The 26,940-nt window shown below is 45.9% G+C and overlaps 1 protein-coding gene across 3 annotated transcripts in view; it reads left to right on the forward strand.

Moving 5' to 3' along the window:
- Window positions 1-26,940, forward strand: part of LOC142578969 (serine/threonine-protein kinase DCLK1) — a 58,096-nt gene that overhangs the window by 19,697 nt on the left and 11,459 nt on the right. The window contains exons 7-17 of one of the 3 annotated variants that reach the window (XM_075688719.1): window positions 1,716-1,792; window positions 5,140-5,231; window positions 5,617-5,674; window positions 8,785-8,904; window positions 9,687-9,964; window positions 10,218-10,295; window positions 10,657-10,753; window positions 11,429-11,515; window positions 13,831-13,935; window positions 21,525-21,578; window positions 22,286-24,667. In XM_075688719.1, coding sequence (XP_075544834.1) covers window positions 1,716-1,792; window positions 5,140-5,231; window positions 5,617-5,674; window positions 8,785-8,904; window positions 9,687-9,964; window positions 10,218-10,295; window positions 10,657-10,753; window positions 11,429-11,515; window positions 13,831-13,935; window positions 21,525-21,530 — 998 coding nt within the window. In that variant the 3' untranslated portion in view covers window positions 21,531-21,578; window positions 22,286-24,667. Of the gene's footprint in view, window positions 1-1,715; window positions 1,793-5,139; window positions 5,232-5,616; window positions 5,675-8,784; window positions 8,905-9,686; window positions 9,965-10,217; window positions 10,296-10,656; window positions 10,754-11,428; window positions 11,516-13,830; window positions 13,936-21,295; window positions 21,413-21,524; window positions 21,579-22,285; window positions 24,668-26,940 lie in introns of those variants that run through there. The other 2 variants (XM_075688718.1, XM_075688721.1) reach the window with 2 other exon arrangements.

The following is a 26,940-nucleotide window of genomic DNA, read 5'->3' on the forward strand; positions in this document are numbered from 1 at the left end:
AAGAGTCGACGTATATCGCGCAAGCGCGCCTATGTATACATAGCAGCACACAGCAGTGCTGTTACATCGCTCATAGTGACACATGACTTTGAGAATTATTCAAGGCAACAGAAGTTATTTGTTTGATCTGTTGCTTAACTAGACAAATTAAAGTTTAGAGAAAAATAAACCTACAAACCAAATGTCTGCATCTCTTTGTTTTACGTTTTACTGTAGCAAGAGAAATGTACTTCCATTTCATCTGCTTGTTCACAAGTCATGCAGTCATGCACGCAGAGAACAAAACTATGTCATTTTCTACCGTGTTCCAGCCCGCAATCATGCTCTGTGATTCATTTGCGTCTGCCTCAGTGTTCGTATAGCACTGACTCATGCAGCTAGTCAGGGGTTCTCATGCACAGCGTGCAAAATTGTGCATTGCGCAAAATGAGACAAATGCAACCACTTGCATGCAACATTGTCAGCGCGAAGTGCACCACGTAGCAAGAAAAAGCATGGGAAAAAAATAAATAAGAATGCATCCAGCCTGTGATGTAAGTGCTGCGCGATCCTCGAGCTCTAGTATGGGAGAATGCAGGGAAGGAATTTCACTTGCGGAGGCTAGACAGGACAAGTGGAGAGAGTGTTATGTTGGTGGTGACGGTCACCTCCTGAAAACAGGGGGTCGCGGCACTGAAATATTTTTACGTCGGCTATTAATGAACGAGCTTGAAAAAAAAACTCTGGCAGTAGAATGTTCCTTAGAGGGCATGTAACAACTTCTAGCATGTAACCGAAATTTTCTGTATGGCTTGGTGAGGGGCCCTTTAGATAACTATCAGGCCTGTGATGTACAGTAAAACCTCGTTAATATGTGCCTGCTTAATAAGTAATTCCGGTTTAAATATAGTCGCAATGAATCCCCCATCCTGTTGCCAACCGCTTAAGCCATGGTTGGTTAACACATGCGAAACGGTTAGAGCACATTATTTACTTCATTTGGTGGCACATACAAGCATGGAATCATCAAAATGTCATGCTCACAGACCCTAGATAGCGAAATCGCTGCACACAGACCTCTCCTGGACTGCTGTCGCCACCGATAGCAGCATTGAAATGTGGTAGCCATGGCGTGTTTCCTGCTCCCATAGCTCCTAGTGTTTCCATGTCGTCATCATGGATGACGTCGTGAATGGTGGTCCTTCCGTATCCGACACAGCTAGTGCATTGACCGCCGTGAAGAGCATTGACAGAGACGTGGGGCCTGATGGAGAGACTGGCTCATGGCCTTGCAGAGTTAAGGATGCCGTAGCTGCTGCAAGGTCACAATGGCGACAAGTGAAAATCAGATCTATTGCTTCCTGCTCTCAAAGAAAACTTGTCTGTGTGTGTGTTTGAGTAAGAATTAACACTTTTTTTTTTGGCCGGTAAGTCTCTAGCCTCTCATTTGCCATTGTCTGTTTATTTGTACATCACTAAGTTCGTACCTGACCCACGTTCCCTGTTAACTACAAATTAACGAGGTTTTACTGCACCTTGTTCTTTTATGTCATGGATACTCATGCTTTTTAGGATCTGTGGCAAAATGTAGTCTAGTTAAAGACTTGTTCTGTGCATGTGTCTCCTGCATCAGCCATCCAGTTTTACCTGTTCTTTACCAATGTGAAACACCATTGTTGGCACCGGGACGGCCATGGTGACCAATGGCTGGTATTTTTTTCCTTCTGCATTTGCAGTGTCTTCAAACCTGAGTTTTCAGAGCTCTCACTCCATTTCACCCAAGGCATCTAAAAAGCTTCATTTTACAAATCATGTAAGTAGTGAGGCTTGTGGCCAGCCATGAGAGGCGGGGGTGGAGAGGGATGGTTTTTTTTGCGTGCATGGTGAATTGTGATTTCGATTCCCATGAACACTTTCCTCAGAGAGCTGTTCACTAATTGGATGGCACAGTGTGAATAGTTAAACTGGTCCCGCTGCGGCAAAGGTTACCAGTCCAGTGGATGCCGTTGACATAAATGTTCTGAGTTCAGAAATTAATTCCTGCTGTCTGTTGTAGAGCACTGTGTGCTTTGCCTCTGAAACAATGTCACACTGTGTTTTGGTGTGCAGTAGTAGCAACCATAGGAGTCAAGGCTGAAAAGTAGCGTGTTCCTACCTTTAATTAGCAGCCATTTGTAAAACTCAACTCCACTTGAGTTTTGCAAACATTTCACGTACTGCATGACACCTGTGGTGAAACATCAGCCACCGTCACCTTGGGTAGTGCTTGCTAACACTGCTAGGGCAACATTTTGCACACATGCATAAATACCCATAGAGTGCTTGAAAGCATAGCTGCAGCCATAGAGCACTTCGCATGTAATTCGAAATGTGTGAGTTTGGCTTCTGCCGGGAGCAATTTTTTTTATCCACTTTCATTTCCCTTTTTCTATTCTACATTCCAATCACCTAATAAGCGTAGTTAATTTCTCTTACGTCTTCATGGCCTTATAGTTATTGTTGGTGTTGTGTGGTTAAAAAAAAATATGGGGTTTTACGCGCCAAAACCACTTTCTGATTATGAGGCTTGCTGTAGGGGAGGACTCCGGAAATTTTGACCAGCTGGGGTTCATTAACGTGCACTAAATCTAAGTACGTCGGTGTTTTCGCATTTCGCCCCCATTGAAATGCAGCCGCCGTGGCCAGTATTCAATCTTGCGACCTTGTGCTCAGCAGCCCAACACCATAGCCACTGAGCAACCATGGCGGGTGTCGTGTGATTGTGACTAAAAAAAAATGAATCAATCAGTCAAGCCTCTCGGTTACCCTGCAGTGCAGGCTTAGTGCAGGATGTGTTTACAGCCTCAATAAAGAATGATCAACTGTCTGAAAGGTTAGAACAACATGAGTCATTAGAAAACAGCACACGATGCTGACATCCTTCCTTGTTTCTGCTATAAACGTCTCTCTAGCTGTTGGTAAAGGCTAAACTTGCCATCGTCTCTGAATCTTTTCAATTTCCTTTCTCTTTGCCCTTGTACAAACGAAGCTTGCGTGAATCCATGATCCAGGTTGCTGTTGTAGTCTATGATCATTGAGGAATGCACTGTAGTTTGGTGTATATAAGGTGTGTTAAAAAAGAAACCGAAATTTTGCTATAACATCTTTATTGTACAACCTTTTAAGCACTGTCCTCCTCAAATTAGTCCCCTTACTTACTGGCAATACACTGTTCCCATTGTTTCATCCATTTTTGGAAAGCCTCCTGGAACATAGTTTCCAGTATGGTGCACAGGTCTCTTGTTGCATTGCCCTGAATCTCCTCTATGGTTTGGAAATGACATCCTTTCAAAGTGGCTTTAAGTTTGGGAAACAGGAATAAGTGTGCTGCAGAATACGGGGGGATGGGCACAACAGGAGTGTGATGTTTTGCTAGATAGCTGCAGGTAAGCAGCAACATGTGAGCTGGGGCATTGTCATGATGCAACATCTAAGCCTGGTTTTCTCACACTTCAGGCCTCTTACTGTGCACAGCATCCCTCAAACATGCTAGAATTCCCTGGTAGACTTCCTTGTTCATTATCTGACCACGTGGCACAAATTCCTGATGGACAATGCCTTTACAGTAGGAAAACACAACCAACATCGCCTTGATCTTTGACCAACTCGTGCATGATTTTTTTGGGTGAGGAAACCCTTTGCTCACCCATTGCGACGACTGCATCTTCTTTTCAATATCATAACCATAAACCCACGTCTCATTGCCTGTTATGATGTTCTTAAGGAAGTTTTCATTGTCATCAGCTGAGGCAGGCATTTCCTGGGTGATTTCAACACAGGTCTCTTTCTGATCGTCAGTCAACAAATGCAGCACAAATTTTGCATTGACACGACGCATCTCAAGTTTGTCACTCAAATTTTGATGGCATGATCCTACGCTGATGCCCACTTCATCATCAAATTCTTGAACGAACTTTCTCTACATATTCATCACTTGTTGATGTGGAAGGTCATCCAGTCTTGGGATCGTCACCAACCGACATTCTACCATGTTGAAAACGCTTAAACAACTCAGAGCACTGCATGGTGCTCATATAATCCTCCCTGTATGCTCGCCTAAGCAAGTGAAATGTCTCTGTGAAAGTTTTTCCAAGTTTGTAGTAAAATTTCACACACACACACACACACACACACACACACACACACACACACACACACACACACACACACACACACACACACACAAACACACACACACACACACACACACACACACACACACACACACACACACTCTCTCTCTCTCTCTCTCTCTCTCTCTCTCTCTCTCTCTCTTCAAGCTCTTTCATTGTCACTTTGGCACTAATCAGATAAACAGCTTGTGAATGTGTTTACTTCAGCGGCTGTAGCTCGCCAACTAATGATCAGAGCGAAATGCAGCAAAGTTGTCTAGACCTGCCACTCTTTGTGCTCAGTATTCGCAGCGCGCTTCCACTGCCAGTTGGTGCGCTATTTCAAAAGTTCGGTTTCTTTTCCAACACACCTCGTAACTGACGTTGATTTTTCTGGCTACTGTTACACAAAGAGCACTTTCACTGACATATAAAGATTTTTTCAGAGCGGCCATTGTACCATGCTTGTTTGCCAGCTCCTCCGAGTCATTCCGCCCCCTCTCCTGGCTTACACCAGGCCCTCTTCCTCCAAGACGTTCTCCCAGCATGCTTAAACCGAGTATTATATATGAGGAGTGTCTCCGGGTAGGGAGACACTCAGCAGAGGCAAGTTCATTAAGTTCTCTGTGTACAGAATTTCATTTCTCAACAGTCGAGTTATCACTGGGATCGGCCCCTCAAGCAATATAAACGACAAGTAAGGAATAGAATCAGACAAAAATAACCCTTCAAAAATATGGCCACTGCACTGAGTCTTTAGATTGCTGGCCTAACTCGGCACCATTTTTCCTGGGATGAAATCTCAGCCACGGCGGCTGCGTTTTGATGGGGGCAAAATGCAAAAACACGCTGTGTGCCGTGCATTGGGTGCGTGGTAAAAAACTCAAGGTAGTCAAAATCAGTCCTATGTTCCCCACTACGGCATTCCCCATGATCATGTTGGGGTTTTGGCATGTAAAACAGCACAATTTAATTCAATTTTTAATGTTTTTCTTTTATTGCTCTGAAGGTGGTACTACCAGAGACAGTTGGACGGCTGTATACGGTGCGAGAAATGCTGGGTGACGGCAACTTTGCTCGAGTCTACCAGTGTGTTTCCAGGTGAGAGGAGCCATGTTTGCACATATTCTGGTGCCTGAATACCTGACTTCAGTTAGGATTGAACAGAGGCTGGCTGTTCGACACCTTTAATTTGCTGAATATTGAACTTCCCCCTGCTCCACCTCCTTTATTTAACAGGTCACTTTCATCTTGTGTGTGCACCATCTATTGGCACTTTTCCGTGTGTAATATGTTGTACCAGTGCAAGATATAATTGTTTATGAACAATTGCTTTTGTGGATAGTAATGCCAGTAGATCCAAATTTCTGGGGTGCTTAAGTTGTGAAAAAATTTAAAATTTTATCAGTTATTGTAAGATTGATTCCTGGCTTGACTGTTATTCATATGTACATTATTTGCCTTTTTTTTTTTTCTCTTACTGTAGGGAGTCTGGTGGCGAGTATGCACTAAAAATCATCGACAAAGACAAGTGCAGAGGCAAGGCAAGTGCTTATGGCAACGTGACAGCGGGACTTCACTGAGAAACTCATCCACCACTTTTTCAAGGATTTCGTTCCCATAACGCTCTCCAGTCAGTGTGTGATCGAAGAAGATGGGACCAATTATAACACCGGCATAAATTCCGAACGACACATTGAACAACCACTGGTACTGGTGCCAATTGCGCTTTACCCACTGTGGATTGGAGTCCCTCCAGTAGTGTGCATTATGCAAATTTACCTGGGCGTTTCTGCGAAAATTGGCTTCAACTGTGCACATGATGTTGCTAAAAATCTACGGTGACTCATCGGCTTTTGCAAGGGCCCTTGTTCTAGAAATCTAGACGATTCTACAGGTCCCTATCTTCCAAGCATTGGTGCTGGTTCAAGTGGCATGGGTGAAAGGCCATCATTTAGTCCTCCAAACTGATGACTTGGAAATTGGTATCTGGGAGGCCGCGTTCCATACACTAGCATGAGGGTTTGAGGCCATAAATGCTAGAACATCAGTGCGTAGGCTAGGACTCAAAGATGGAGTCCTCCGCCACTGTTTCTTGAGGCTGCCGACTTTCTCAGGTTTTCATAATTTCTGTTGATAGTCGATGTGCTTGGTCTACCACCACACTTCCATGACTGATATATATATTCGTGGCCTTTCCCTTGCTGCCATTTGCAGATCCCAAGACAAGGATCATGTTTACGTTCTGCTCATTATAGAAAGACATGGCGACTGGTACAAAACAATATGCACCTTTAAACCTTTCCACTGACATTGTCAATTCGCTTTTGTTCTGATAAGATTTGTGGCAAAAAAAAAAAAAAAAGACAAGAAGACCTGTGCATTTTATGTACGCTAAGACAATAGCTATCACAGCTTGTTTCCAACTGACATCAAACGCGACTTGTTACATCAGCCAGGGCATGGCAGATAAGGCACTAGCTCGATCACTGTGTTTTTCTTTATTTTCTTTATTTCGTTCTGGATAACTCAGAGGGAGCCTGTTCAAGGGCACTGCTTTATGATCCAGGTGTGAGCACACAGTGACATGGTACACAATTTGTACACAATTTGTACATCGCTGAAAATACCGCAGTTAGGCGTCCCTTGGCCATTCCTTCAAATGCCTCAATGACACTTTGATAATTAGGATAGTATGTCTCAAGTTATGTTGAATTCCAATGGCGGAGTCGGAGCAAGTTTTTCTGCTCGTTCCGGAGCAAGTTTGTTCCAATGACAGAGTGAGGGCGGGAGTAAGGTGTTCCAATGAGAGAGTCGGAGTGGATTCAGAGTGGGAGTCACTTCGTGGAGCAGAAAAATATGATCCGCCAAAATCGGCGGAGTGGACCGGAACTCTGCGTGACATATTTCCTTTACTACGTTTGTCTGCTGGGAGGCATCACTGGTCACAACTCGCGAGGAAGCAAAAGCTGATGCACGCTTGGCGAGATGTCCATTCCGCACTTTTAAAAAAACAACAGGTGAACGGCGCTGAAGAGACAAGCGACTGGTGCGGCGGTGCTGGTAGCAAACAGCGGAAGGAAATGACAACACGCAAGGCATCCTGGGTAACTCGGCGATAGAAGTTCCGCTTCCGCCTTGCTCCGGCGGCGCAGGTTGTGTTCCACTCGCGGATTTGGAGGCGTTGCTCTACGCCAGAGTTGAGTGCTCACTCGCGAAGTCCGTCGGCTGCTCCGACTCTGCCATTGGAATTCAACATTAGATAACTACAATTACGTAATTAAATCTCAGTAACAAAAAAATTACTGGCAGCTTATCCACTTTACTGTAAACAATATGCACTAGGTTTTCTTCGAGTAACGCAATTGCTCTTTTTTTTTTTAAATCTTGGTGCGTGATAGTTGATTGGGACATCCTGTACATATTTATGACCTTTGCATGCAAGTGACGATGTTTCCGTCCCTAATAAATGTAAATTATTAGAATTTTGTCTTTAGTAGTTTTGTCTTTTGTAGAGTCGTTAGTATTGCTTACTGGAAATAGAATCAATACTGAGACAACATTCATGTGAATTTCACAGGCCATTGATAAAAAGACTCTGCCGAAGGGGTCACTGAAGTCTATAGGCTTTTTTCATCGTTAAAGAAGCACGCAAAGCAACCTGAAGTGTGGTGAACATACGGCAACATATTCATTCTCTAGGCATAGGCTATCCATGCCTTTAGAAAGAATTTGTAATTGGCTACCTCCATGTCTTGCAAAAGATAATAAAACTTTGTCCTGTGTATATATTTAAGTAGATTGTGTATGTGCATGGTGTTTACGGTGGAAACTTAAAACAATGTTGAAGTGAGAAAATACGGATGAGGCAGCCACCGCTAGTGCTTCTAATGTGCGTAATTAGGATTTGCAGAAATAAAGCGTAAGTATTTTTGCTGTGCACGTCCACGCCAACAGTGATGCAGTAAGCTATTAGCCCCAGTAAAATTTCAAGTGAAAAGGTTGAGGAAACCCAAAACAAACCTAAATGATGTGGGTGAGAAAGCTCTGGTAATAGCACTTTAGGTGTGTGTGTGTAAGGGGGTGGGAGGCTTCAACATTGCCCGGGGGGGCGCAGCCTCCCCCCCCCCCCCCCACTGGAAAGTTCTGCAGGCGGCTCGGGTGCTAGTGCCCCCACGTAGCTGACGTCTGTGGCTGTGTGCAACTGTGTTGCTTGTATATTGTCCCATGGTGGTGACGTTGAAGAACACAGTAGCAATACTGGGAACGGCAAAACTAACTTTTATTGGGCAAACCTGTGCCCACAAGACAGGCTACACTTACAGCACAACGATAGCGGCGAACACGGTCGGCGATCGGCAAAAATCTGATCAACGGGTCAAGCGCGTCGGCTTTTATACATCAATCGTCGAATGTTCCAGACTAACCGTTGGGACCCGCGTGCCTTCCACAAAGTTCTACATCATTCGCGTCAGGCGATGAAATCAGATAACATAGGGTTCAGCGACAACAGACAGCGGATAGAAGCATCAATAACTTTCCAGAAACTTCGGATACATGCAGGTGCATCCCACGCTGTGCGATAACATATGTTAGGCAGCGAAACGTGGTCGCCCGATAAAGCTAAGTACTCGTGTCAATATTGTGCTTGCAGGAGCAGATGATTGCCAATGAGGTGGCCATTTTGCGGAGGGTTCAGCATCCAAATGTGGTTCTGCTAGTTGAAGAGTTCAATTTTGACACTGAGCTCTACCTGGTCATGGAACTGGTCAAGGTATGTGATGTGCCTTACTTATCTGCAATAAAGGTAGTTAGAAATATGGAGGAATGATTACACATCACAGACTGTTACCAGGCTGTTCTTTACTTGATTTTGGCTTCTAGTGCGAAGTGAAACACAGACACAGAAAGGAGCAGACAGGACGAGCGCTGTCTGCTCCTTTCTGTGTCCGTGTTTCACTTCGCGCTAGAAGCCAAAATCATGTTACCGCACCAACTCGCCCAACTGTCTATCCTTTTGCATTACAGTTCTTTACTTGCTTGGGTTACAAACACACTGTTATGAAATTTGTGTTTATGCCATTTTAGTTATTGAGCTGCATCAGTTGGCTCACAGATTTAAGGGTGAAGGGGGAAAAAAGAAGGATGTGGAGAAGTAGAGAAAGATGACAGCTTGACAGCACTTGTGTTGTCACTCTTAAGTAGTGTAATGTAGTGGCAAGTTCTTTTTCTTTTTTGTCTTATTTCTTAATTCAGGCCTTTACTTGTTGACTTGTTATTTGTCATAAGGTGTATTTTAGTGTAATAGTATTAAGTATAGCTTTTTTTGTTAAGTTTTCTGCTGTGCTTGAACAGACAGGTTGAGCGTTATTGCACTTAGTGCTCGTTTCTGGGTTGTTGCCAACCTAAGCCATTGGTAGAAAGGATCAGACTATTGCTTTTTCGGTTTAGGACCTCCTGTATCTGTGCCCATGAAGCTTTGAAGGAGCAGAATAGCATTTAGTTGAGGAAAGCAAATTCACGTTGAAAAATCGTTTTCTTGTTTTGTGGTCACAGGGGGGTGACCTGTTTGACGCCATAGCAGCGGTGACCAAGTTTCCAGAGTACGAGGCTAGTCGTCTGGTCAGCGACCTGGCCAGTGCACTTGCACACCTGCACTCGTTGGGCATTGTCCATCGAGACATCAAACCCGAGAACCTTCTTGTGGGTGTTCGGGGTACACTCAAACTGGCAGACTTTGGCCTCGCAACAGAACTTCCCCGAGACGGATCCTTGCTGTCGACGGTGTGTGGCACGCCGACATACGTAGCCCCCGAGATACTGGCCGAAACAGGGTGAGCACATGTGTACCTTTTGCATTATACTTCATGTTACTATGGAATGGACTTGCAGAGGTATTCACGACTGCCAGTGAATGTGTGTTGCATCCGATCGAATGTAGGCCAGAGTTCAAGCGAGGCTTATTGCAAGCCAGGTTCAAACCAGGCTTGCAATAGGTGCCAACCCTATGTTTCACTTTAGCTGGCATGTAAACTAGTGTTGGTGTTAGTGGCTAATCATGGGGATCGTTTCATTGTTTCTTTGCAGTTATGCCTTAGAGGTGGATGTCTGGGCTATGGGTGTCATCACCTACATCCTTCTCTGCGGTTTCCCACCATTTGTCAGGTGTGTATCGCATTGACATTCAGTTTGTACTGCTTTCACAGTAATATAACCGATAAATGCATTTCGATATATCCCCTGAGCGAGACGTGTTCCCCTTGTGAATTTAATAATTACGCAACATTTTGCAACAAGTGTGAAGAAATAAAACATTGTGCATGTCACAGGCACGAGGAGGAATGTTGGCCTATATGTCAGCATGCATTTCTGTACGGCACAGCCATAATTGCCCTTCAACATGATTAACGTTGTCGTTATTGACAATCGCCGCTTTGATGATCTTTTTACTTCAGGTTATTTGAATATTGAGTGTACTCTTTGAATTTCTTTAGTCCGCATGCCATCTCTTTTTGCATTCTTGCAGTCAAACAAACAACCAGGATGAACTATTTGACCAGATTCTAAGTGGGCGGTTCGAGTTTATGGCTCCATACTGGGATGGTATTTCTGCATCAGCTCAGGTAGGTGCTTTTTGGATGCTTACACGGATGACAAGTCACCACAGTGTGGTTTAGCTCAAATTTAACCAAAGCCTTGAATCTTCAAGGATAGATAAATAATAGAGCTGCTAACTCAAGCATGAATTGATTTAATTGTAAGCTGTCAAAATTTCACTGGGGGCTTGCTAACAATTTCTGCCAGTTGTTGGGGAATGGTAACCTGTCAATGTCAGGAGTGTAATGTAATGCACAGTAAATGGAATTTGCTGAGCACGAGTTGATGGGCTAGTTGGTTCAACATAACAAAGCAGGGAAGATGAGGACAGAAACGTAAAACAGTATCATGTCAAGCACGAATAGCTATTTTCAAGAGATAGCACAGAAGGCCATCCATTTTTGATGCCATTGTGGGGTCTGAATTAGGCTTTGTTTCTTGCAAAGTCATGCCATCTTCAGTAAAACAAGACAAGCTACCTCAGTGTAAGACTGATACAATTTGAAGTTGCACTTCAATTGCGTCAAAGCACTTCAGCGTGTGTTAAAGATAGCAGAAAGATGGGACTCTTTTTTTTTTTTTTGCTGTTGAGTCCTCCTCTTATCAAGTGCCACCTCTTCGCTGCTTAAAATAAATAAAACGGCTTCGAAGCAGCTAAGAGGATTTGATATGCACGTGGGATTGTAAATTGCATCATGCAGGGTTTGATCCGTGGCATGCTTAAGGTGGACGTGACACAGCGCTTGAGTGCAGTACAAGTCCTTGCGCATCCTTGGCTGCAGCAGCAGGCAAGTGCTGAACATTCTTTTTCAACTTGTGTTCTTTACTGCTGCTGCACGTTTGCATGGCCTGCTTTAACCCTTTGAGGGTCGATGCCATAAGTATACGACGATGCCAACATGGGTGGGATCTTGTACGCGTTCCAAAATAGAATGGAGGCGGTCCATTCCACCGAGCCACATACAATTAATCTATTTGAACCGTGACGAACGTCATGACATCAATTGTGTCGTGATATCTGCTGTCAATCATTCCGTGTCGTCTGCTATCGGACGAATGCAACGGAATGGACCACCTATTTCGTGACGTAAAGAATGGACCGCCTCCGATCGATTTTGGAATGTGTACAAGGTCGCACCCTATGTCCCATATGTTCGATGCCATGTATTTGTGGCGCCATCTGTATGTTTGAAAAATGCGCCAGTTTTTCAACTGTTTGTTGCCCAGCAAGTGCTTCTACCCTGTGTGGATACAAGATATATATATATATATATATATATATATATATATATATTCTCTCTGTTTTCATTCCATGGCTTCTTCGTACTGTCGCTTCCGCAGCTGCTTGTGCATGTGCACGTGCAAATGCGCGGAAGTTAGTTGTTCTGGTTTTGACTTGCAAGCTGTTTCCATTCGTTATGCTCATAAAAGCTAATGCCTATCTGGTTTTTAATCTCTCAACGGGTTACCGCTAAATGTTCACTCATTTGTTGCGCACAGGGGTATGATTACATCTATTCACAGGCGGCCGCTGGTACATACGAACGATCCTGCCATGCTGTTTCTTTTCTCGAGACTCGCCTCACGAAAACTGATTGCCCCTCGTTGGCTCCAAAGGCTCCAAAACAAAGAATTACTGCAAGTTTCCGACTTGTCTATTTTTTCTCGCAGGCGCACAACCATCGAGCTTCCTTGCGTGCGCTTGCATGCATGGTTCGATTAGGCTATTAGCGTTCGTGCTGGGTGCTCTGCTGCAAGTTGAGCAGCCATTCCTCCAATGCAGACTGTCACCCTAGTGCCGAATCAGAATATAGTTATTTCAATGTATCTACTTTTTTATTCCTATTTATGGAAGCCCATCTGTATTCATGAATAAACATTGCATATATTTATCTATGGAAAATATTTTGTCACTTTAGGGTCACTCTAAAAAGATAGCTGTAAATTTTTTTTTAATAGCTCAGTCTGAAGATTTTAAATCTGCACTAAACACATTCAGCCCTGAGGGGTCACATGTGGTGAAGAAAATTTACCCTCAAAGGGTTAAAGAACCCTGGCAATGCTTTATATGAACAGTGTGGAATATGCCTTGATCTCCTCGCAAATATTTTGCAACAATGTTTTTGAATGTGCTTTGTATGAGCAAAGCTATAAGTAAGCATATGCTGCTCTTGCCAAGCATTGGCGGCATTCTCCCAGTTGGCATCACTCACTCTTTGTGCAAAGTGTAGCTGTGCCCATAAGAACCAATGCCCTCTGTCCTCTGCCCATCTTGGCTGCCCACCTGTTATCGTGCAGAGGAACAGTGGAAGTTTTGTAGCATCACATACTGGAGCACTCTGTCTTCAGCTCCCCACTAATGATTGCGCAGTATTGGGTAGCTTTTCCATGAAATTGTGCGGGATTGCACAGGATTTGGACGGCAGAGTAGCTGTTTGCTGTTTATTGTGCAGTAATCACTGAAATTTGCACAAATTCACTCCTCTGTGGGCTTTCATGTAGCTCCACTACTTCATGTTAAAGAATCTGAACAGCACAAACAGGGACCACAATTTCAGATGAGAACCTTCAGAGATGTTTTCACTTCAGCTTGATATAACACCCCATGCAGCACCTCATTTGAGCGACAAGTGCACTAGCATATATATATAGCACAAGTCCACTAGCATATCCACTGGACAGTACAGTGAATTGCCTCTGAAAAAGGGCAAGGACTCAAAGAAACATTACAATCGTTTCTCACCAGAAACGACCCAGAACTGAGAACAGTTGGTACCATCAGCTGCCAGGACACCCAGACATGACACCGAGATTTGTACATGGTCACAGTTCAGGAATCTGAGTTGCATTTGCTTGCCACCAGGTGTCAACATCATCTTGTAAAGCACTATTTGAAAGGTGTTATAAAACTATGCGATTGCCAGTCCTGCAGCGTTGCCATAGTCGCTTCTATTGGATCTACTACTCACTATAACCAGTTTGACCAAAGTGAAATTTTTATTCAGTTTGTCTTTAACCACCTCACCATATTGTCTCAGCTGCAGGGCTGGTGCCTGAAATAATAATTGTGCAACATTGTGGTGTGTGTCCACAATCTTTTCAGGGTGGGGGAGCGACCAGGCACTCTGCCGCATGGCAAGTGGGCCTGCACTTTGAAGAGCGGCCACGTTCCAGCCTAGATGCTGCTGGTGTACTGCCGTCAGCCATGGTAAATAGCTCATACCATGCTTTTGTAAACTGCCCTTGTCAAGCACTTTTTGTGAGCCTGCCACTCTGTTAATCCTTTGTGGCATATGCAGGACATATCCTTTCCAATACATGCACAGTAAGCAGAACATTGCGCGTATTACCACCAAGAAATGCAAGCTACACATGTGACAAGAAAGATCCTTCGGTTGAGTGCAAGCAAATACAAGCCTCCTCCCCCCCTCCCCCCCTCTCTCTCTCTCTCTCTCTCTCTCTCTCTCTATATATATATATATATATATATATTCTAAAGGTGTTTATTTGGCAGAGCTCGGGAGCAGCGCAACGTCGACGGGCAGGGCAGTCACAGCTTCCAAGCACGAGAGCCGTTGCTGAGCAGGAGCGCTCGACCCACTAGCGTTTAGAGCCAGTAGCGCTGAACCCACTAGCGTCTCTTCTACAATCTCTTCGCTACAACCACCCCCCGGCAGCGAGAAGGGAGCCGTCCGGCGACCTAAGAGCTCGTCACTATGAGCGGGTCGTAGTAAGGCTTTAAACGGTCGACATGGACAATGTCTCGTCCACGGCGGCGCATGTCTTCAGATGGCTCAACTGGTTCGATGACATAGTTTACAGGAGATGCGCGTTCGAGAACACGATAAGGGCCTTCATACTTAGGGACCAGTTTTGATGAGAGGCCAGGGGCAGTTAAAGGGACTGAGAGCCACACGAGCGCTCCCGGATTGAAGGTGACCGTGGCAGTGGCGTCACCGCGAGTGCTCCGCCGGCGCTCTTGATCATCGGAAGTAAAGGCCCGTGCGAGGTCGCGGCACTCTTCTGCATGTCGGACCGTGTCAGAAATAGGGACGTACTCGGATGCATCCGGCCGGTATGGAAGAATGGTGTCGATGGTGTGCGAAGGGTGTCGACCATACAGCAAGAAATAGGGGGAAAATCCAGTGGTGCTCTGCGTAGCGGTATTATACGCGTAGGTGACGAATGGCAGAATGGCGTCCCAGTTCGTGTGGTCGGAGGCAACGTACATGGAAAGCATGTCGCCGAGCGTACGGTTGAAGCGTTCTGTGAGGCCATTCGTTTGAGGGTGGTACGCCGTAGTCGTACGATGAACAACGTGGCACTCTTTGAGAATCGCTTCAACTACCTCCGACAGGAAGACGCGTCCGCGATCGCTGAGCAATTCTTGGGGTGGACCATGCCGCAGGATGAATCGGCGAAGCAGGAAGGATGCAACATCGCGCGCTGTAGCTGCTGGGAGAGCGGCGGTTTCAGCGTATCGGGTAAGGTGATCTACTGCCACAATGGCCCAGCGGTTACCAGCCGACGTCAGGGGAAGTGGTCCATACAAATCGATGCCAACGCGCCCGAACGGTTGGGTAGGGCAGGGTAGAGGCTGCAGGGCAGCTGGCGAGAGGTGGGGTGGAGATTTTCGGCGCTGGCAGTCGGGGCATGAACGAACAAACTTTTGAATGTAGTTGTACATTCCTCGCCAGTAGTAACGTCGTCGGAGGCGCTGGTAGGTTTTGAAAAGTCCCGAATGCGCACACTGTGGATCAGAGTGGAACGATGCGCAGATTTCAGAACGCAGGGTTCGAGGTACAACTAATAACCACTGGCGGCCGTCAGAGGTGTAATTGCGTCGATGAAGCAGGTCGTCGCGAATGGCGAAATGGCGAGCTTGACGGCGCAGTGCACGAGTGGTTGGCTGCGATGACGGATCAGCAAGGCAGTCTATGATGGAGGCAATCCAGGGGTCCTTGCGCTGCTCAGAAGCGATGGTCCCAATGTCGACGGAAGAGACGTCAAGCTGGGATATTGCGCAGCAGGCATTGTCGTCTGGCAAGGGAGAACGTGAGAGGGCGTCAGCATCAGCATGCTGGCGTCCGTTGCGGTACAGTACGCGGATATCGTAATCCTGTAAGCGAAGCGCCCAGCGGGCGAGACGGCCTGAGGGATCCTTCAATGACGACAGCCAGCATAGTGCATGGTGGTCCGTGACGACATCAAATTGGCGACCATACAAATAGGGCCGAAACTTGGTAAGCGCCCAGATGATCGCCAGACATTCTTTTTCCGTGACGGTGTAATTGGTCTCGGCTTTAGTAAGCATACGGCTGGCATATGCCACAACATATTCAGGAAACCCTTCTTTGCGCTGTGCTAATACAGCGCCGAGGCCAACACCGCTGGCATCTGTGTGTACCTCAATAGGTGCCGTTGGATCGTAGTGGCGCAAAATGGGAGGAGACGTCAGCAAACGACGGAGCTTAGTGAACGCCTCGTCGCACTCGGACGACCACGAATGGAGAGGTCCGTTGCTGCCAAGGAGCTTCGTCAGGGGTGATATGACGGCGGCGAAATTGCGAATGAAGCGCCTGAAGTAGGAACACAAACCTACAAAACTGCGCAGTTCTTTGACGGACGTCGGTTTAGGAAATTCAGCTACGGCACGAAGTTTGGCTGGATCGGGGAGGATTCCATCCTTCGAGACGACATAACCTAGTATCATGAGCTGCCGCGCTGCAAATCGGCACTTCTTTAGGTTCAGTTGAAGGCCAGCGTTCGCTAAGCAAGTCAAAACATGCCGTAGGCGTTGAAGGTGCGTGGTGAAGTCAGAGGCAAAAACAACAACGTCGTCGAGATAACATAAGCACGTGTGCCACTTCAAACCGCGGAGGACTGTGTCCATCATGCGTTCAAAAGTTGCTGGCGCATTACAAAGTCCAAACGGCATGACGTTAAATTCGTATAAGCCGTCGGGTGTGACAAAGGCTGTCTTCGGCCTATCTACGTCAGCCATGGGTACTTGCCAATAGCCGGAGCGTAAATCTAGAGATGAAAAGAATTCTGCTCCTTGTAGGCTATCGATGGCGTCATCAATTCGCGGCAGCGGGTATACATCTTTGCGAGTGATCTTGTTCAGGCGGCGATAGTCTACACAGAACCGTACCGAGCCGTCTTTTTTCGTAACAAGGACGACAGGGGATGCCCATGGACTGTTCGAGGGTCGGATCACTTCGCGGCGAAGCATATCGTCCACTTGCTCATTAATCACACGACGTTCCGTGGCCGAGACGCGATATGGTCGTTGCCGCAATGGCGGTTGGGAGCCAGTGTCAATATGGTGCGTGACAGCAGACGCCCGGCCCAAGGAAGGTTGCTCGACATCAAAAGAAGAACGAAATTCTTCTAAGATGCGCAGAAGCTGCGAACGCTGAAGTGGGGTGAGGCCATCGGCAATAGATGAATCGAACACACCTGTGGGCAAAGGGTCGGACGTCGCGAGAGAACCGAGCGTGTTGTAACAGGCGCAGCACGTGTCTTCGGGAACATCCGTAATTTGTACGGCGTCGATCACTTCCACGTGGCCAAGACATTCGCCTTGAAGCAGCATCACAGGGTATGAGAACGGGTTATAGACAAAAATAGCTGTGGAGCCCTGTTTGACGTTCACAGTCGCAAAAGGCAGCAGCAGACGTTTTCGAGTGTAAAAGCGGCCTGATGGAGAAAGTAGTGCGATGGCGTCAGAGAGGCTGCTGCAATGCATTGATACAATCACTGACGAGTTGGGAGGAACGTTGGTGTCGTGTCTGACGAGTAATTTGTTTGCAAAAGAAGCATTATCGGCAAGCGTCATATCTGAGATCGGCGACAGTTCTAGTTCGGCCCGTGCGCAATGAATGACGGCATCGTGGCGGGCGAGAAAGTCCCACCCCAGGATAACTTCGTGGGAGCACGAGGAAATCACAATAAATTCGACGGCGTATACAACGTCCTCGATGAGAACACGAGCGGTGCACGCCGCAATCGGGTGAATACGCTGTGCGCCTGCTGTGCGGAGGGCGAATCCAGCAATGGGCGTCGTAACCTTTCGAAGGAAGCGACAAAGCTTTGCGTCCATAACTGATACAGCGGCTCCGGTATCCACGAGGGCATATGTGCGCACACCGTCAACTAACACGTCTATCACATTGGTCGGGCTACGTTGAGGACTTCCGCGTTTCGACGGCGTCGCAGCCCTTGCCTCATGGACTGCGACAATTAGTTTTCCTCATCCCGAGCTTCGGGACGAGGCCGCATCGGTGATGGGGAGCGTCGGCGTGGAGAAGTTGAGCGGCGGATGTTGGCGGACCGGCGGAATGGTGGTGACGCAGCCCGAGGTTCGTCGTCGTAATAAGGGCGCGGAGAACCCGCCATAGAACTTGGCCCATAAGGTGTAGCGCTAGGTGACTGCACGCGACTACAGTAGCGTGCGACGTGGCCTGCATAGCCGCACGCAAAACATATTGGTCGATTGTCCGCTGTACGCCACCGAGTCGTTGCGGCAGGTCCCATCCATGTGGAAGGACGCGTTGGACGTGGCGCCTGGTGAAGTGATTGCATAGCAGGCTGTTGTCGGGGCATAGCGAGGGCTTCGGCGTACGTGAGAGGTCCCCGTTGAGGGAGTTGTTGAGGCTGGGTGACGACTTCCGCGTAGCTGAGTGGCACAGCCGTCGGGATCTGTTGGGGCCTGGCCATGACTTCGGCGTAGCTGTGAGGTGCAGCCGCAGGAACACGCTGGTGGTGCTCAGGCAAAACCTCGTGCAGTTCTTGCGCTATGACGCGGCGAAGCGGAGGCGCAAAACTTGGCGTAGGCGCGTGTACCGACTGCGGCTGTGCAAAATCCATCAACGAGAGTTGCCGGGCAACTTCCTCGCGGACGAACGCCTTCATTTCTGCGAGCAACGCTGCCTGGGTGGACATGGCAGCCAAACCAGCGAGGTGTTCGTCACGCGGTAGAGATCGACGGGTCAGTGACCGCTGCCTGCGGAGTTCTTCATAGCTCTGGCACAGTGTGACAATTTCAGCCACAGAGCGTGGACTTTTGGCCAGCAACATGTTAAAGGCGTCGTCTTCTATGCCCTTCAGTATGTTTCGGATTCGATCAGACTCCGCCATGGTCGAATCGACTTTCCTGCATAGATCCAGGACATCTTCGATATAACTGGTGAATGTTTCGCCTGGCTGTTGAGCTCGTTCTCGCAAACGTTGCTCGGCACGCAGCTTGCGAACAGCAGGGCGACCAAATACATCGGCGAGGGAAGTCTTAAATTCCGACCATGTCTGGAACTCTGCTTGATGGTTGTTATACCACAGGCTGGCCACTCCAGCGAGGTAGAACACAACATGGCTCAATTTGGCTGCTTCATCCCACTTGTTATGGTCGCCTACCCTGTCGTACGCCGTGAGCCATTCGTCCACGTCAGTGTCGTCCGCTCCAGTGTAGATAGGAGGGTCGCGATGACGAGGCACCCCGGGACACGCAGTGGGTGCAGGAGGAGGCGTTTGCTGGGAGGCGTCTTGGGGCATGGCAGATGGTAGGGTACGGGACCGGAGTTCCAGGATGATCGTCTGAGGTTACCCCGCACACTCCACCAATTCTAAAGGTGTTTATTTGGCAGAGCTCGGGAGCAGCGCAACGTCGACGGGCAGGGCAGTCACAGCTTCCAAGCACGAGAGCCGTTGCTGAGCAGGAGCGCTCGACCCACTAGCGTTTAGAGCCAGTAGCGCTGAACCCACTAGCGTCTCTTCTACAATCTCTTCGCTACAATATATATATATATATATATATATATATATATATATATATATATATATATATATATATATATATATATATATAGAGAGAGAGAGAGAGAGAGAGAGAGAGAGAGAGAGAGAGAGAGAGAGAGAGAGAGGGGGGGGGGGGGGGGAGGCTTGTATTTGCTTGCACTCAACCGAAGGATATATATATATATATATATATATATATATATATATATATATATATATATTGGCATTGTCTAAGCTGTGGAAATGCCTCTAGTGCTGACTGGCCCAATTCCATGATTGCTGGAGTCGGACGTCCACGACTGCTATGAACTTTGCTCACGGAAAATTATATTTTATCCCCAATCCTGTATCTTCAATAATCAGCCTAATTCTCTGGTTCGAACAGGGCTAGTGCATCTCTCTTTGCCCAAGTCTCTTGCTGACTTCATGTGGCGAGCAAACCAAACAAAAAGCAGTGCACATGCTTCAGCTGGCGAAAAATGAAATGCGTGTTTGGAGTGGGCTGGTACCTTTCGACTTCATGTTCTACCTTTAATATCTCAGCTGCCAAGGACCATTACGCCTGCTTCAATATCCTGAGCTTCGAAGGAAGACTCCTCTTTGCGCAGTAACATTGTGAGAAATCCAAGTGGGACTGTTTCCATTCGCTGTAGCATTGTTGTCAGCTGTCACGAAAGAGGCTCATTGTTAGACTGCCGTAGGAACTAGAATTGCTGTGTCTGCGCGAACATGGAGCAGAGTTACGTGGAGGTTTGCCATCCTCGCATTAAATGAGCCAAGGTTGTGAGGGAAAGTCACACTCGCAGGAGCCAAGCTCGTTGCAACAACGTGGATAAAAGTGTGGTCAACACACTTTATCTGGGACACCACAAGGCCATTTTATTTATTACTAAACACATAGGAGCTATGATAATTGTTCGATTTCTTGTCAGCAAATACAAACACCTTGTTGCATGTGCTGAGAAATTGCTTATCGCGGAATCCTTTGCTGTGCACAGTGTGGTGGCGCCATCTGTTGAAACACAGGCCTCTCGCCAATCCTGAATAAACCCCTCAGGTGCGAATTATGATGGACTGTCTATAAGTGTAGTCAAATTTCTATAACTTCATTCCTAAGCACTCAACGCTCCACTGCTAGAAACACAAGGTAATAAGATGGTGCTTTGTGCATTTTCTGATGAGTCATCATAATTAGAGAGTAATTATTTATTTATTACTCAGTCAGTAATTCACAATTCTTGGATAAAAAATTTCAATGACAGGCTTGGAGCACATACGGAATTTTATTATTGACTGCATGCATTCTGAGCAAAAGAAAGTTTTTCTATGCTGCTACCGGAACGCGCCACGCTGAACGTCCCATCAAACATGGTAGTAGCTGAAGAAGAGTGGTCATCTGTAGCACTAAGGAGCACATCGGAAGTGAATTCAAGGCACATTGAGCATGCAGGGGGTTCAGTTCACCTGAAGCTCAATGTCTGTTTCTTTTATTGGTCACCACTCAACAGAACCAGCAAAAACAAGTTGCGTCCACAAATGGGGACATGGGCACCTAAAGGGAATAAGTAAGAACTTCTTTGGAAGAGAAAAAAAAAAGAAGTGTGTATCTTTCAAATCATTCTCCAAAATAAGAAAAACGGGACAGACCAATTTCATAAACACTCATCTGGGCATTGTTCATCAAAAAAGATGCTAAACTGTATTGACACAGCTGTGTTGCCATCGGCAGCATTGTGTATCTCCCTTAGTGGTGACTTCTCTGCCCTGCACAGCTGCTTCTTGAACCACGTGCCCACATGCAGCGAGGGGATGAGCTAGGAGCAAATGAAAAGCAAATGTGGAACTCTGTACTTTGTGAGAATATTAAAGAGTAACCTGACTAGGAACTATTAGTGTTACGTTGTCTGAGTTCATGTTTCGTATTGGCACTGAGTGAGAGTTCGATGGTGTGCATCATGGTTTAGGTTGTGCAAGGAATGTCGTCTGCTTGCTTGCTTTCAGTCCTGACACCACTGCTGGTCAGCACGAAGAAAGCTGCATGCTGTGGATGCTCAGGTACGGCACTTGGATTATCAGTGCATCTTCTTGCACCTCCCTCTGAGGAGCGACACCGGCACTTTTGTGGTATCTAACCTAGCAGGGTGCGGATTTTCAATGCCTGAGGGCCTATATTCACAAAGTGAACTTCCCTTACATAAGAGTGCTTCCACATTGGCTGGCGTTCGAACACGAGTCGCTTGTGGTGATTAGCGTGGTGATGGGACAACCTCCACACCAATAGTCATCCATAGATTTCACTTGCATAAGAGAACTATCGTGAATATTAACCCGGAACTTCAGTGGTTGAAAAAACTTTGGCCATGTGGGCCTTTCAATAGCTGTTCATTTTCTGCAATCAGCTCCAGTTTGGCTGCATTCAATCTTCACTTCATGACTGAATGATCATCCTATGCATGAGAATTATAGGTTACTATTTTGAATTAGTGTTGCAAACAAAGGACGTGCTTTCAGTTGCAACATAGTGCGGCACAGAAATGTCACTTTCGAGGTTCATTAAGGTGCAATTTATGTTTGCTATCTTAGCAGTGATTCGCTTAAGATACTCTAGGTTTTTCTTCCTGCCATCGTGCAGCATCACATTTGATTGACAGCCTGTACAAATTTATAAGCAACTGACCGACCAGTAGTAAGTTGCTCCATAAATAGTTATATGATGTTGCCATGCTCGAGTGCTGTGTCCCACCTGGCCTTCGTTCTTGCAGCATTTGGCATCGCCGTAGTGCCATCGGGAAACAGAAAGAAAAGAACTTTGTCGCAGGGAAGCTTTGTGATCTTCAACTGCACCGGTGTGTAAAATATATGTGCCTCTATCTTGGAGCAGTGATGTGCGCTCTTGAAGGGAGGCTTGCCGAACAACACTCATCATCCAAAACCAAAGTCTCGAGCATATGTGGACAGTGTGGACGGCACCAGTGCGGCTCTCGCCACACACTTCCCTGCGAAAGACCTTAGCTCCCACCTTGGACTCTCGGCTCGCATTGCACTCAGTGCGGCTAGTGCAGCACCATATGGCCATGGTGTGGTGCGAAGTGTGTCAGTTTGATGTGATGTAACATAGTATGCACGGTTGACATCGAAAGTTCACAGGTCACAAGGCCTGAGAAAATGTTGAATTTTGTAGCAGTTCGTGACTTCAGCCAAGAAAACAATACAGCTCAGGGCTGTTTGCATGTGGTACCAGTGCAGGTGAGAAATCCAAATGCCAGGCTGCGGAAACAGGTTTTTCTTAGACCTTATGGCCTGTAAAGTTTTCTTGTCAACTGTACAACCAACTGCAGAAGCTTTCAAAGCATGAAAGTCATCGAAAGGCAAATTTTAAGACAAAGTTGCTGCCTTGCCTGAAATTCAAGGGCACAGTGTGGTGGTTGCATGAAATACAGTGCAATCTTCGATTCCAGGACAGATATGCCAGCTTCAACAATGTGTGTGTTTTTTTTCCACTCATGCTTTGCTTTGAAAGCTTTTGCAACTGTGTAGAACATTGTTATATCAATTAGTGTGGCACGCAAGGTGCTGCATGGTTCCGGTATTTTTTTACTGAGATGATGTCACTGGTGAATGCTTTTATGTTTTAGCTGAAAATGTGCAATCAGTTTCCTTCCACAAAAGCACTTTTCTGGGCTGTACTAGCTTCCCTGATTTTTGATGAGAGCTAGCCTTTATGTGACTTGCCTCGTCATGCTGATACAGGATGAAATGTGCAAGTTTCTGAGCAACACATTTTTTAACTAGTCAAGACCTCCAAGAGCGCCGCAATGTGGGGCTGTGGCTCTCCTGTGTTCTCGGTCTTTTACTTGGCAAGCCATGCTTACAAAGTTAGGTTGCTCTGCACAGAGAATAGTACATGAACCATGGCAGTTTGCAGTTTTGCTTGAAAATGACACTTTATACAGATTATTTGTGAATAAGACCTTCAGTAATATAATCTTGGCTGTTTGCTTTGCTTCAGAGGCTTGGATTAGATGGTCTTATAACTCTGTGGTGATTTTTAAATATGCTTAAAAATGATAGACTAACTTTGACAGCATGGCATGTTAAGTATCGAATGAGAAAGCAACTGCTTCATGTTGTTCCTCAGTCCCTTTTTTATTATTAATTATTATGCTACTACTATTATTATTGCCTTTTTCATTAATGCATGTCTGGTGTTGGGCTGCACCAGTTTCTTTAGCAGCCACTATTATTTACCCTATTTTTTTGCTCATTATGTGATCTAATTTGACGAAACAGAGCCAGAGGAGCTACATGCATACTCCATCTCACCAGTTCCATGCATTGCAGTGAAAGCTGTGGGGCACGCCAGCCGACGAGTAATAGCAGTAACAAGAATCAGCAAACAAAGGAACAAGGACTAGTTCCATTACCCACCGCTAATTTCTCATGATCTCTCCAGTCAACCACTGTTGCGCACATGTGGTTCAGCATCGGAGAATGAGCGAGAGATGCAACCAGTTCTCATTCTTTTCATTGCACTGTGGGGAACCGGTGAGAAGGGGCTTTTGTTACGGAGTGAAAGGCATTTCTGCAGCACGTGAGCTTGTTTTTGTGTCATAACATTTATTTTCTTTCATTCTCAACTTCACTTATTTTTGTAATGCTTGTTATGCATGTCCTGATGTTTTACCATGGCTGTTCTGCCTTCATTTTTATATAAGGAACCAGAGTTTATTTTACATAGAGTAGGAATGACGAGTTCGTCTGTTTGAATTCAAGTGAACCATGTAGCATGAAAGTGGTAATAGAGTAATAGACATGATGCTGACACAGGCAAAACATTTGCTTGGAAAAACATGGATACAAGTGGTTGTATTTGACTTGTTTTTGTGGTGCATGTTGAATGAAGTGCTCTACGCACTAAACATGCACATATGTTTTCCTGAGTAATCATTTTGTTGCAACTTAGTTCTGTCTTCTGCCTGTCACTTGTGTTTAGTTTCCATGCTTCATGGTTCACACGAGTTCATGACGTTTATTATTAAGCCTTTCTGCCTTTCTTGATGCCCAAGCGACTTTTTAGCTTCACCGAGACGTAACACACATTGTTTGTTTTTTCCTACTGAATAATATTTTATATGCGTGTTGTATGTCTAATGGTCGTATTCTTTTAAGGGTTTGTTTTGAAATCGCATGCAGGTTGACAGAATGGAGTCCACAACAGCAACACACGACAGTATAAAACAGTGGAACACTGATTGTGCACCCCTGGTTTAGATGGCAACCTACATTTTATGACTGATTACTTCTGGGCAAAAAATCCTTGCATTCTTGTAAATGCATGAATTGTACGAATTCTACAACAATGAGGCTATGTGCATTATACTTTTTATTATAGTCAGCTAGAACCAAAATAAAGCACTCAGTTTCGCCTGAAGTAAAGAAGCAGTGGCTATAATATCTAGAGCAGTATTAAGTGCATTACGACTCTTAGTGCTTCAGGAAGTACTGACTGCAGTGAACGTTCATAGCAACACTTAGATAATGTGAGCATCATTGTCAATCAGAAGCATGGGTTTTGTATGTAACCTGCCCATCGGACAGCATGGTGTTTTGTTCTAGACATCCAAGACCAAGAAGGATTAGACAGGCCATATCTAGCTTGCGGACTGGGCTGGACACAGGCCTTCGGTTATCCCGAGCATAGGCAGACGTGTGCAGTACAGAGGATCAAGGACTACAAAACATTGCACAAGACTTCCCTCATGCTCTCTGCTCGGTCCATTCTCTTGTCCACTGCTGTGTACGAATGCAGCAGCTATACCATTTTCTGCTCCTCAGGAGTGCCACAGTTTTCACTTCTTACTATTTGCAGTCTCGTTTTTTAATTCTTATTGCCCATTTTCTGTGATCTCAAGTTTTATGTCTTATTTTACCCGCCAAAGTGTGCTCTGCAACAGCTGAATCGTGAGGGATAGCTCATCTGGGTGCCTACACTTTGCCATTGTCCCAGCTGAACAGACAGTCCCTAGGAAGGAATGTTGGCATCCACTGAAAAGTGGCATGATCCTGCGAAAGGAAACTTAAAAATGTTCCTTAGAAAGAAATTTTTGCAGTTGTAGGTTTGTGTCAGTCTCAGACAAATGTCATCTTTTGCATTCGTGATTCCCTGCACAAATTACCACACAAGTCGTTTGTTGAAGGGCCACTGGATTGAACCTTCTCTCCTTTCACATTTTATTTGTTTTGTTTTACCCCTGGTGTAACAACCCAACAGTTGTCTTTACCAAGGCTCTGCTACAGCTGTCACCCTTGACAGTCACGCTAGCAACAGCGTGATTACAGGGGTGAAGTTCCATAACAGCTCGTTTGCTGTGACAGCACCAGGTGCATGAAGTGCAATGCATGCAGTAAGATCTTGTTCCCGCCACCTCTCTCCATAGTAGTACTACCCATTTTCTTGAAATTGTCACCTTAAGTCCACTTCAGTACAAAGGCTTCACCCAGAGATCTCCGATTACTCCTGTCTGCCATTGACCAAGCTAACCCTGTAACCTCAGATTTCCTGGTCTCGTATTTCCACACCCATCATGGTTTCTGTGTGGCTGTGGCACTCAGTTGGGGAAATCAGTACACTCTGATTAAATAAAGCAGGCTAGGTGACTATTTGTCCCTGCCCTATTTCAAAGGGGATGCCACTGAATGTCGTCATCATCAGTGCTCTCTCGGCAGCAACTTGCATTCTCATAAACGAAAACAGCTTTGCTTTTTTTTCCCTGAAAAGTCAGATTACTAACTGTGCCAAGTGTTATGTCACACGATGTAAACTCCAATATGCGACTTGCAAAATTTGACACCAGGAACAGTGCAGTGCAGGGATGCACTGCACTGCACTGCAGGAACATGCTTTAGGACATAATGCACATTCATTCATTCATTCATTCATTCATTCATTTAATTAATTTTGTAGCTACTCCTAAATAATTATATTTCACCCTCCGCTGTATTTCACTTCTTTGGTATCCACTGGTGCTATTGTAAAACAACCGGTTGTCTGTTCTACACATGTCATGGACTGCTCAACGTATTCTTTCTTTGAACCTTTATCTCTGCAGCATTTGCTTAATGGCTGTGGGTTCTGCAAGGGGCAAAATTTGCCTATTTGCATAAAGAAAACCCAGAAGCTTTAGTAGTATTGTGCTCTCTCTCTCTCTCTCTCTCTCTCTCTCTCTCTCTCTCTCTCTCTCTCTCTCTCTCTCTCTCTCTCTCTCTCTCTCTCTCTCTTAAGGTGGATGGGGTATTGCAATATCACTGTATGGCACAACATTTTAATGCTGCTGCTGTAACAATTGCATAATTGGTATTCCACTACAGTCACAAGAGGGGATATTCAGAAAGCATGTTCAAAAGGTACACTTACTGA

This window comes from Dermacentor variabilis, chromosome 4 (assembly GCF_050947875.1).
Source record: "Dermacentor variabilis isolate Ectoservices chromosome 4, ASM5094787v1, whole genome shotgun sequence".
NCBI classification, from domain to species: domain Eukaryota; kingdom Metazoa; phylum Arthropoda; class Arachnida; order Ixodida; family Ixodidae; genus Dermacentor; species Dermacentor variabilis.